The sequence below is a fragment of the Gopherus evgoodei genome, chromosome 9, assembly GCF_007399415.2.
Source record: "Gopherus evgoodei ecotype Sinaloan lineage chromosome 9, rGopEvg1_v1.p, whole genome shotgun sequence".
Lineage (NCBI taxonomy): Eukaryota > Metazoa > Chordata > Testudines > Testudinidae > Gopherus > Gopherus evgoodei.
The window spans coordinates 35,614,390-35,626,404 of NC_044330.1; the positions used below are offsets into that span (position 1 = coordinate 35,614,390).

Sequence of the window (12,015 nt, forward strand, 5' to 3'; positions counted from 1 at the left end):
AAATCACATTTTCCTGTTTTATTTATTTATTTCTCTTTCCTGTGGTGGTGATATGATGTGAGGAAAAAAATCCTGCAAACAGCATGGGAAACTGACTGCTTAAACTGGGAAAACAGCGAGCCTTACGATACAGAGTGCTGGTAAATGCAGAAAAGAAAAATTAGAAAATGAATTTTTGTACATAATCCCTCAATTATAGTACCTGTAGGTTTCACTTAATAAAAAAATCAGATTCAAGTGGGATTCTTTTAATTGGCAGTGTCCCTTTAAATAAGGGAAGTGCTTTTGCATTTAACATTCTCTTGGGCCACTTATAGTGAAACAAGTTTCTGTAGAGTGCAATTAGCTGAATACACAATTTAACTAGAATTCATCATTTCTTCTAGTTACAGATCAGTTACCCTGTAGTTTGTCAATATTTTGGTGGTTTAAAAAAATGAAATTGAAGCTTTGATAACAATGAGAACCCTGAGAGATGCTGGGTCTGAAAGAGATTGGCTGGATTATCAATTGATATGTGAAAAAACTAGTTTTTAAAAGGCAAGGAACTGCAGTGAACTTTGTTAAGGGACAACCTGATTAGGCAACCTCCTGTCAAAGAGCCACTGTCATCCTCAGTCACTAAAAAACAAACATTTCCTTACCTATAAGGACAATTAAAACAGGGGGACTTTTAAAATTCAATTTACTGTGGATTATTTATGCTGTTTACTATTTACATTTCTCTCAGCTTGGATTATATGAAAATCAATGAAGTGTTTCACTTTCAGGATCTCTCTACTGCAGCAATCAGGTTGCATATACAGCAGAGGAATGTTTAAATCTACATTTCAGTATGTTAAAAACCACTGAAGATTTCTGCTGGTCTAGGTTTTATAAAACATTGTAGAAAAAACTAAATTTTCTGCCAAATTTGAATCCAAGGATCCTTTCTCAGAGATAACCAGTATCCATAGACTTGATGAGTACAATTCTGTTTCATCTTTATTGGGCAGATTTCCTGGAGGAAAAAAAATATGAACTAGGCACAGTCCCCTAAACCAGAGAGGGAATGTATCCGTCCTGGAGCTGTTTTAAGGGGATAATCTCACAGGGCATGAAGGAAATGAATCCTCAGGTTTTACCTAACTATAGCCTGGAGACAATAAAAATACACATTCTTGATGGGCCTAACTGCCCCAATCCCTTCCAGAACTGCAGGAAGTGACACTGGCTGGAATTCAAAGACAACTCTGCATTAGTCCCCTCAGGATGGTGCTGTTATGCCAGAGGCAGAAAGTTCTATCTGGATTGGAGCAAATTTATATGTGCAGAAACTTGAAAATCCCTCGCAGCAAGGAAGACTTGATACTGAGGCCACGTGGAGGCAGCTTATATTAAATGGTTCCACATGGCATTATTTCCTAATGTTGTGATGACACAAAGGCCTTTTTCTTGCTTCCGACATAGCTGTGGCATAATACTTAAATGGTATAAATCACTCAGACTTTCCACTACAATTGCTCCAGCCATCTCCCTTTGCTTAATCTGTCACAGGTAATTTGTAATGGAGTAGGGAGCTTTTAAAGGGGCTACTGCATCAATGGCTGAAGAAAGAAAAAAAAAAAAAAGGGCATATAAAATTCCCACTAGACCACTTGCAGACCAGTCTGTTGGCACCACAATCCTAACCCTCAGAGCTGGCTGAAACTGCACTGGTTCTATCATTCTCCCCAGATGGCATATTGAAAACAGATCCATCACTCCAATGACACAGCTGCACTCCAACCTCAGACTGCAGCAGTTATGGTAAGTCTATGACAAGTGTATCATTAATCACCTCACCAACCTCCAATCCCCTTCCAAATATTAGATCCAGATTGCAATCAGCTATACTGGCAGAGCCAGAAATCACTCAGTTACGAAAGCTATAAATTCCCAAGTCAACCCAGAAGAATGATCTGTATGGATCCAGACTTGGAGATCTGTTGCGGTTATTTTTATAGACCAATTTTTCTGACTTTAAAACACTAATGTTTAGATAACTGAAAAAGGAGTTACTGTCTCTACTCAGCTTTTAAATATCTTTATAAACTTTTGTATATTCATGATGTCTACTTTGGGAAGATGGCAGGGGTGGTAAAGAGTGGGAAGTGGAAGATGTGATATTTACATAATATGCAGAAAGAAAGCTTTATTTCTCAGAGTCTCAGCCATCAGATCAGAAATTAGGTTTTTACCCACTTACATTGAAATGACACCCATCTAACAGAAAAATGGATGTGGGAAACCCCATGAAAAACAATAATAGGCACATTATTGAAAACTTCTATATTTTACTGTTCACACCAGTTTATTTACTTCCTTCAGAGAAAAGCAGAGGTCAGAAGCCCAATGGACGTACTACCACATGTGCTTCTATCATACATTAAAAGCTTCATTTGACATATTGAAACTGAATTCTAATGCTTACAACATATTTTAAGGACCTGAACCTTAATGAGAGCTTTGCTAATGACTGTGATGGGCATACGGTCATGCCCTACAGAACATCTCCATGCACAGAAAGGATGTTGATCAAGTGTTATGTTAAGCATAAGTAGCCCAAAAACTATTCTGAGATTCAGTAATCAAGAACAATTAAGTCATGAAATTTTAAAGCCTAAAATAGTGCACCCTGACTAAAAAGAAATACGTTTACCTGGTGTTTTCATGATGAAGGTTAGAGGAAGTGGCAGCAGCCGACCCACCTCGTAACACAGGCCTACGACCGGTTATTGCAGATAGGAGGCACAAGACAGAAGCAGGAAACAGCATAAACACAGAGAAAAGATACAACAAAGAAACAAGGACAAAGAAATGTCAAAATATTTTCAATTATATTGTATAGTATTTCAATACAATATAATATCTAGTTAATATTGTGTTGTAAACTGTATTTTCAAAATACCCCATATAACAGTCTTTTTATTTAATATAGCACTAACAATAAAAGTATGCAGCTATCGTAACAACCTAGTCATTCTTGATGGTATAGACTGATTTATGGGAATATATGCTGTTGAGACACAAGTCTGTGAATAAAAGCTCTTGATATAGGCTTTTTAAATGCTAATAATGAAAAACAATCTCAGCTCCTTCTCTTCTCCCCTTCACTTACTGTCTTTCTTCCCAAGTTCTTTTTTTAACTCTTTACTTTCTGTCCTCTTCCATCCCTCTCAGGAGAAATTGAAGAGCCCAGGCTTCTCAAGTTGCTACATTCGTGTCTAGTATGTTCATGGCTGCTGAACAGGTACTAAGGTCCTGATTTCCAGAACTGCTGAGCACCCAAAGCACCTCCTAACTTACTGTGGAGTTGCAGGTGTTTAGCACTTCTCAAAATGAGGCTGTAACTGACTCTAGCATCTGTCTGTTTGCTGAAATATCTATGATGTGTAATCACTTCTCCAAAGGCTTGAAGTCTCTCTTTTTCACTCTTATCTAACTTATGGGCAGCTGCAGACATCTGCACAACATGCTAGTCCCAAGTATATACTAGGCTCTATAATAAGACTAAAGTGATGACACCTAGAGCAGAAATGTGTGGGCAAGAGGCTATACACAGCCCAGAGGTCTGGTGCTGAGAAAGCTGAGAGAACACTCTCTGGGGAAGGAGCAGAGGTAGCTGCCATGTGCACAAAAGAACACACAAAAACCTCACAATTAGTAGTTTCATTTCAAGAAGATGAAGACTGAGGTGCACAAGCAGAATTGTGCAGAAACCTTGCACTGTGCTTACTTGCACTAGGCCTGGCTCTGATCAGTAATATTGGTGCTTAACTTACATCAGCAACAAACTCACCTATAAAATTAAAAATAAAAAAAGTTTGCACAACATACTCCGAACACTAGCCAGCAGAAGTGAAATCAGTGCAGAAGTAGGGTAGCCAACTTTCTGATTGCTGAAAACCAAACACCTTTGCCCTGCCCGCTTCCTCGCAGCCCCACCTCCACTCACTCCATCCCCCTCCCTTCCCTTGCTCATTTTCACTAGGCTGGGGCAATGGGTTGGGTGCAGGAGACAGCTCCGGCTGGGGGTGCAGACTCCGGGGTGGGGCTGGGTTGAGGAGTTTGGGGTGCAGGATGGGGCTCAGGGCTGGGGCAGAGGGATTGGGATGCAGGAGGGGTTGTGGGGTGCAGGCTCCAGAAGGGGGCGAGGGGAGCAAGCTCCGGGCAGCACTTATCTCAGGCAGCTCCTGGAAGCGACCGGCATATCCTTGTGGCCCCTGGATGCAGGGACGGCCAGGCAGCTCCACGTGCTGCCTCGCCTAAAGGTGCTGCCCCTGCAGCTCCCATTGGCTGTGGTTCCGAACGGGAGCCTTGGAGTTAGCACCTGCAGGTGGGGAAGAGCACTCGGAACCACCTGGTTGCCTCTACACCTAGGGGCCGCAAGGATATGCTGGCCGCTTCTGGGAGTCATGCAGAGCCAGGGCAAGCAAGCAGCCTGCCTTAGCCCCACTGCACCACCAACTGGACTTTTAGCAGTCTGGTCAGCAGTGCTGACTGGAGTTGCCAGGGTCCCTTTTTGACTGGGAGTTCCGGTCAAAAACTGGATGCCTGGAAACTCTATGCAGAAAGTTGTTTTACAAAAGAAAACAAAAAGGAACCCCACCCGCCCACATAAAAGGACAGCATTCTTGCCCAAAAGAATGAGGTCTGTTGTATTTGATAACTATCATTTGCTCCAGTTTTATAGGTGCTAACATTTCCTCTTCAGAACAGAGAGTTTATTTAACAAGTTTATAAAAGACCATAGGAACCGCCATTCCTGATCAGACCAGTGTTCCATCTAGTCCAGGATCCTGTGCTGACAGAGGCCAGAACTAGATTCTTCTGAAGAAACTGTAAGAAACCCTGTAATGGGCAACTGTGGAATAGATTGCCAAGACAGGAAGTTTCTTTCCACTCCAGACAGTTAGTGGTTAGTTTACACTATGAAGCATGAGTTTTGATAGCCCTCATTCATTTCTTATCCCACCTAATATAATTTTGGCTGTTCTCATTATCCACAATTCAAGAATTTTCAAAATCTAAGTTCTTGGCCTCCATAATAATTTGTGGCCATTTAGTTCTGTAGCATCTGCAATACCGTGTTATCTAACTGATCTCAAACACACTACCCTACTAGAGGTAGCTACATTTTCTAGGAAACAGCTATCTGGGGGCTAGAGACTGGGAGCTAGAACACCATGAGTTCTAATCCAATATTCTGATTTAATCTATGGACAAGTCTCTCAGGCCCAGATGTTTAAAACTATTTAGATGTTGCTTTGTTCAGTATTGCAACACTCAACTGCATTAGGAGTTTAAGTGCCTAAGTCACTTTTGAAAATGAGACTTCGGCCTTCTAATGCTGAGCAGAGTAATGCCTAAATACCTTTCAAAATCTGGACCTTAATTCCTCCATCCAGATCAAATTAAATGTAAAGCTGTAAGTGAATTAAGTTCCTGGGCAAACTGGATGGGTAGAACCACCAGCAGTACTTTGTCCTGCCATATCTTCGTTGATTGCATATTTCAAAAAGATAACATTCACATCAAGTACACATTCCTTATATAGCACGCAGCCGCCACTAAAATCAATACAACTAACTTTTAGGTCTCTTTGCACTTCATCTAAAACTAGCAATTAGTTTAATTTTTACAGATCTATGAGTACAACACGCAGTTAGTCTGGTTATTAGCTTTCTATATGGGTTTCCTTAATGACAGGAGTAACTTTTGTCATAAATTATTTAAAACTTTGAATTTCCTCTCCGATATCATTTTGGTCACAACATTAAGTAGATTTAATACTAATACATGATCAAAATTAAGCACATCCCTGATGCCATCTGTACGTAGCCTATCACAATATTCCATTGCAAACACAATAGAACATGGAGGAAACCATGCCGCAATATGTTGCGACACAATAGGGGAGGCGAAAACAGACAGTAGTACAGTAGCTGAAATGGTCAATCTGAGCTCATGTTCCTTTGTTTCTTGGCTTTCAGAGAGAGAGAGAGAGAGAGAGAGAGAGAGAGAAAATCATTAAAGGTTTTGGTTTGACATCCCTGGAAATCTATGTCTTCTCTTATATACAAAAAAGTAGCAGTAGTGTCAGATTCCCTATGCTGACCCACCAATGCTGACTTACAGGTCAGAGTGGCTTAAGTCTGATCTGGAAATCTTAGGGGGAGTGAGGTGAGGAGGGAATGATGCAAGGCCATAGGGGAAATGGAGGTGAGTTGGGTGAGACGCTCTGCTCTGATTAATTGCTTACAGTACATCAGAGAGGAGCTGTGAATTGACAGACTACAGGCATCGAACTAAAGCTGCTCTCCCCTGGCTCCTTTCAGCACCACCAGGAAAACCCTTAAAGTGCTAATGCCTTGGTAGAGACATTAGGGGTATGTCTACACTGCAATGTCAGCCCAGGGCTAGTAGAACTTGAGTGAGCAGAACCTGGGTTTGTTAACCCAGGGCTTGAGCACCTACAATCATCTGTAACACCGGGCTAGGAATTGCTGAATACTGGATTCCAGCCTGTGGCTCCAATATCTACACTTCATTATGCAAGCCCGAGTCCCATCACCTGTATCCCAGACTTCCTGGCACCCTCCCAAAATGTGGTCACTCTAGACCTTTGTTCATGGTGCAATGTGATAAAACTTGACTGTCCACCAAACTTGACTATCCAGAGGATAAAGAAAATAGGCCTGTGGGATACTTTTGTGAACTTCCAGAGCACAAGTCCAGTGGGGCTGCATCTGCACTGCAAAACAATAAGGTATGAACCCTGGGTCCCAGCTTGACTTTGACCCTCTCCTCCCATGAGGTGCTCGGTCCCTGGGTCTGAGTCCTGGGTTAGTGTAATTTGTATGTAGATGGAATGGGGGTTAGGCTTGAGTCTGAGTTCAAACTCTGGGTTTACACTACAGTGTAGACACACCCTAAGTTTTTACCACTTCTAGACCCTTATCCCCCTGCACCGCCATGGAACTACAACTCCCCACTCTAAATATACCACCCTCTAATCTCCATAAAACCTCTTCCTGTCAATCCAGTTTTCCCTAAACACTGCCAAATTCACAAAGCCCTTCTCAACTCATCATGCCCCACAGAACCCCATTTACTCTCCCCTCTATGGTCTCATCTCAAATCCTGTATCTGAATGGTTCTGTCAGCTAATCTTACCTTTGCTAAAAACAGTTATGCCAAATAAGGTGAGCAATTGTTTGTTTAATTCAAACATTTCAGAAGTGGCCTGTTCTGAGATGTTGAGTGAGCATGTTACATTTGTCATCTGTGGGGGACAGTGGTTATTTAGCTAGACCCTAAAGGATTCCAAAGAAGTGTGCGGAAAACAGAGCAGAACTTCGAAGAAGGAGCATTTTTAAAATGTTTCCTCTGCAAAATGTTAGTAAATATTTTACCTTAAAAATTACATAGAAAATTCAATTTCCCTCTGAAAAGTTATTGGTCCAAATGTAATGACAAAATTAACATTATTAGAGTTGGAAAGAGTTATTTTAATTCTGATGCAAATACAAATCTCAGCTCTAACTTAAATATAGAGTTGCTACCAACATTTTAGGGGGTGTTGTTATAAATGCAAGTCAACCTAAAAGGAACACTAGTTTTAGGTCCCAAGCTTAAGTTATACCAAAAAATAAAAAAAGGTTTCTCAAAACTTAATTAAAAAAATATGGTTGCACTGAAAATTTAAACATTTTCCTATAGCTTTGGAAACACAAAACAGACATTACTGCAGGAGAACCAGAAAGTGAAGACTTGTTATGAAAGAAAATGAAACGGACCTATTTTCATTGTCCAAGCTGAATAAATGCAAAAGTAAACAGGTAGTATAAATAGTGAGAATTAAATTCTATTTTCAATTTAAAAGTTTAATAGATTAGTAATACTGATAACATTCTAAGAATAATTCCTTATCTACGATAGTATAAAACTACCATCAGTAATTTTACTAGACTGGGACATCAACTGGCAATATTTTGAAACTGAAAAGCGAGCCAAAACCAAACCAAAGAGTATTTCCAGTAAACAGAATAATCAAAACTTGTTCATTTTAAAAGATCTCTTTCACTGACACCAAATGACAAGAGTATATCATTAATATTAAAGTAAGAACAGATATGCCTTGAAATACATAGGGAACACTATACTACATAAAGCAAAGAAAAACAGTAATCATGCATATTGATTATCCAAATTTCACATTCCCACTTTAGTCACAGAATAGTCTGGAAGATCTAACCATCTGAAAATATGTTTACTCAAAAAAACACAAACAAAAAGCCGCCCCCCCAAAAAACTCCCCAACCCACCCCTTTAGTCCATCAATAGTTTTATATTTGAACCCTGCCAAAATAGTAGATGGATAGTAATAGTTTACGGTTTCCTTTAGAAATTTCCATAAATAAATATGTCAAAACAAAATCCAGAAACAGTAAGGCTGTTCTCTGAAATTTTCAGGGAAGCTCGTCAGATAATCATGAGACAGGCAAACAATATTTGAAGGTTCTATTTCTTCCATAAATCCAAGAGAATATATGTGTGTGAAATCCTGCCCCATTGAAATAAAAGACAAACCTCTCATTAACCTCAATGGGGACAGTATTTTACCATATATTTTTATGGAGTCTTCTACATGCTATAAATCTTTAAATGTTATTTTTTTTCATAAGCTGAAACAGTTAACTCTGCCTTACTTGGGAGGGGCAATTTTGCAAAAGTAAAACATACTACAGTTATGTTTAACATTTTCATATCCATATCAATAAAAGGTTAAGTCATTACTATCCACCCAACTGTTGGACAAGGATCAAAATCTTGGTAAAAATTATGGGTGAGGTTTTAAAAAGACCCTAAGGGAGTCATTAGGTGCCCAACTCAGTGGAATTCAATAGGAACGAGGTATCTAATTAACTCTTTTAGACCTCTTTGAAAATCCGTCTTTGAGCATAAGACCAACAAGTCTGGAGTGCTTTAGAATTATGTGACCTTGAGAGAGAGAGAGACAGAGAGTTCTGTATGAACATGTTGACAACTCTATTAACTATAGGAGAGGTCAGTTTGAACACTGACCACATACAATAAGATTGTCTTGACAGTCACGATACAATCCCTTACCAAAATGAATGGGAAAGAAACAGTGTAACTTAAGCCTTGTCTACACCAGGGAATATTACAGAAACATTTCATTTGGGATGCTAAAATCGAGAGGGTGAGAGGCAGTATTTTAAAGAATTCCGTGATGCAGACAATTCCAGTGCTAAAATGCTATTCCAAGAAGAATTCCCCATTAATTACTCAAAAGGCTTTTGGGTCAACTCCTCAGGAACTAGAAGCAAGTTGTGTGTACCTCTCTAATGCAGCCCATTAAATTAACAGATGAAGTTTGATAAATTAACATCATCATTATTAGTCTTTATAAGTGATGTTATATTGTTGGATGCATCAATCTTACAGTACTAACAAATTAAGGATAAAGGATCAAATTCTGTGTACAATAAGTGGCACAAATGGGCTAATGCTAGCCAAATAACTACCCTTTATAAACCAGCTTATCCATAAAAGTGTAAAACATATTACAATAGTATATTTCTCAATAAGACAGTCACCAAAGAATGGCAGTACTGAACAAATGGGTCTCAGAATACCATCCAGAAAGTATTTCAATAGCAATGCAGTTAATACCTATCACTTGAGCACAACATGTAGACAAAATGACAGTCATCGGTTACATAATTAACTTATCTACTATTTGGAATAACAACTGTCACAGGTTAAAGGTCTCCTAACATTTTTTCCAAATATATTGCATGTGAATTCTCTTAGGTAAGTTTCCAACTTGCTCCTTCATATTAGGTTCCACTGAATCATGACAACGTCAACCCAGTCTTATTGATTTGTTCCAACAGTCAGCCACAGAAAGGTCAAGGATGTTATAAGAAGCCTGCAGACTTGTGATCTATCATCATTTGGATTGCCAAAAGCCACAGAAAACATCTCACAAATTAACAATTTACAAACAGCCCATAAACCAAGCCTTCCAATCACCAGATTAGCCTTTCCTATTTTGATTTTTGCATGAATGGAAACAGGAACCAAACACACACTCTTTAAATGCTATATTTGATTGAAGTAAGGTACTAGATAATGGAGCCTTTTGAAATGTGAATTTTGGACAAGTTATTTATAAACAATGAAAGCAAAAGAAAGCAAAGCAAATTAATATCATCCCATATTAATTAGTAAACAGATACCACACTCCACTAAAAAGGAGAAAAAAGCAAAAAAAGAAGCAGTAAGAGCTGGCAGAATCACTGATGGCCAATCACCTGCGATTTTCATCCAGCACATCCAAGACCTGCTGGTAAGCCCTACGAGTAGAAGACTGGATAAGCGACAAAATGCCACGAGCAGAGTAAATATTAGATCCATCTTCAGGTAACATATGAGGAGGACAGACACGAGCCTGTTGTAGTGATGATGTCACACTGTTTGTACAAGCACAGCAAATGAAGAGAAAAACACTGTTGTCAGATTTTAAATAAAGAACTTCTTCAGCCAGCCCCAGTTCCATTTGATCTTATCCCTTGCCCACCAATACCAGGTAAACACTGTCAAAAAAAAAAAAAAAAAAAAAAAAAAAAGAGTAGTGGATGGATTCACAATTACATTTGTTAACGATCTTAGGAACCAAATATAAATTACAGGCTGTGATTTTGGTACAGATATAGAGGGTGTTTTTTTTCAGAAGTCCTCAGTATTCACCAACATCAATGGGAGCAGAGTTAGGCCAACATTTGACAATCCCACCCATAATCTCTTTTGAAGTATTACTTCAAAAGAATTATGTATTACTGCAACCATGAAAACCTGTCATAAATCCATCTCTTGAAGCAAAAAAAAGTCTCTCATGTTTAACAATGAAAGAGTGAGATTAACGATAGTATTTTGATTTGATTGTGTCTGATGGTTAAAGAACCAAGGTTTAACTGTAAGAAGGTAGAATAAAACTACAAAATTCATCTACCAAAGATGACAAAGTATATGATCTGAAATTCTGACCATTCTATCAAACAAAAGTGAGCTGAGTTAAAAATGTAAGCATTACAGGGGGTTTTTTGGTACATGATTTATTTTACAAACATTTTGCTGGACACTATTAAATTCTGATCAAACATCTTTGTGTTGTACATATATTCCTCTTATTACCTTGCCATTAGCCATATAGGCCTTTACACCAGGATATTTATTTTTAAGAAAATAAAAACAAATTTCAATTAATAGCGACATGCTTGTTTAGCCTGAATTCATTCTTAAGTTGATAATTTAGTACAATAACTCCTCAGTTAAAGTCGTCTCAGTTAATGTTGTTACATTGCTGATCAGTTAGGGAACATGCTTGTTTAAAGTTGTGAAATGCTCCCATCTAGCGCCTGCTTTGTCCACTGCTTGCAAGAAGAGCAGTCCGTTGCAGCTAGCTGGTGGGGGCTTGGAAGCAGGGTGGATCAGCAGCCTCCTTATCAGCTCCCCGCTCCCCTAAGTTCCCTGTGCTGCAGCTGCTCAGAAGGTTATTAATCGGCAGTTCAGCTGTCCCTCCCCACACTGCCATATGTTGCTCCTACCGTCTGCCTTGGAGCTGCTCTCAGACACTCCTGCTTCCGGGGGGGGGAGGGTGAGGAAGAGGGGGCTAATGTCAGGTTGTCCCCCTTCCCCCTGCACCCCACTTATCCCTTCTCCATATAGAGCAGGGAGGGGACAGACGGAGAGAGCTTGGGGCAGCAGCTGCTGTCTCAACTTCCTGATCCACTTAAAAAGACAATGCACTTAAGAGTGGGTCAGCTTACTTAAAGGGGCAGTTTGCATCTCTCTCTCTCCCACGCACAAGGTGTGTGTCTGTCTGTCTGCTATGCTGTCTCCCCTCTGTCATGTTCGTGCTGCCTTGTGTGAGAGGCTACATTAACAACGTGTTAACCTTCAGGG

The 12,015-nt window shown here is 39.6% G+C and overlaps 1 protein-coding gene across 5 annotated transcripts in view; it reads right to left on the reverse strand.

Moving 5' to 3' along the window:
- MFF (mitochondrial fission factor) overlaps positions 1-12,015 on the reverse strand; it is a 33,563-nt gene that overhangs the window by 3,319 nt on the left and 18,229 nt on the right. For 3 of the 5 annotated variants that reach the window (XM_030574741.1, XM_030574743.1, XM_030574742.1), the window contains 2 exons: positions 10,365-10,523; positions 2,681-2,743 (listed from right to left, as the gene is read on the reverse strand). The exons of 1 other annotated variant lie outside the window; for it this stretch is intronic. In XM_030574741.1, coding sequence (XP_030430601.1) covers positions 2,681-2,743; positions 10,365-10,523 — 222 coding nt within the window. The remainder of the gene's footprint in view (positions 1-2,680; positions 2,744-10,364; positions 10,524-12,015) is intronic. One more of the 5 variants, XM_030574744.1, reaches the window with a different exon arrangement.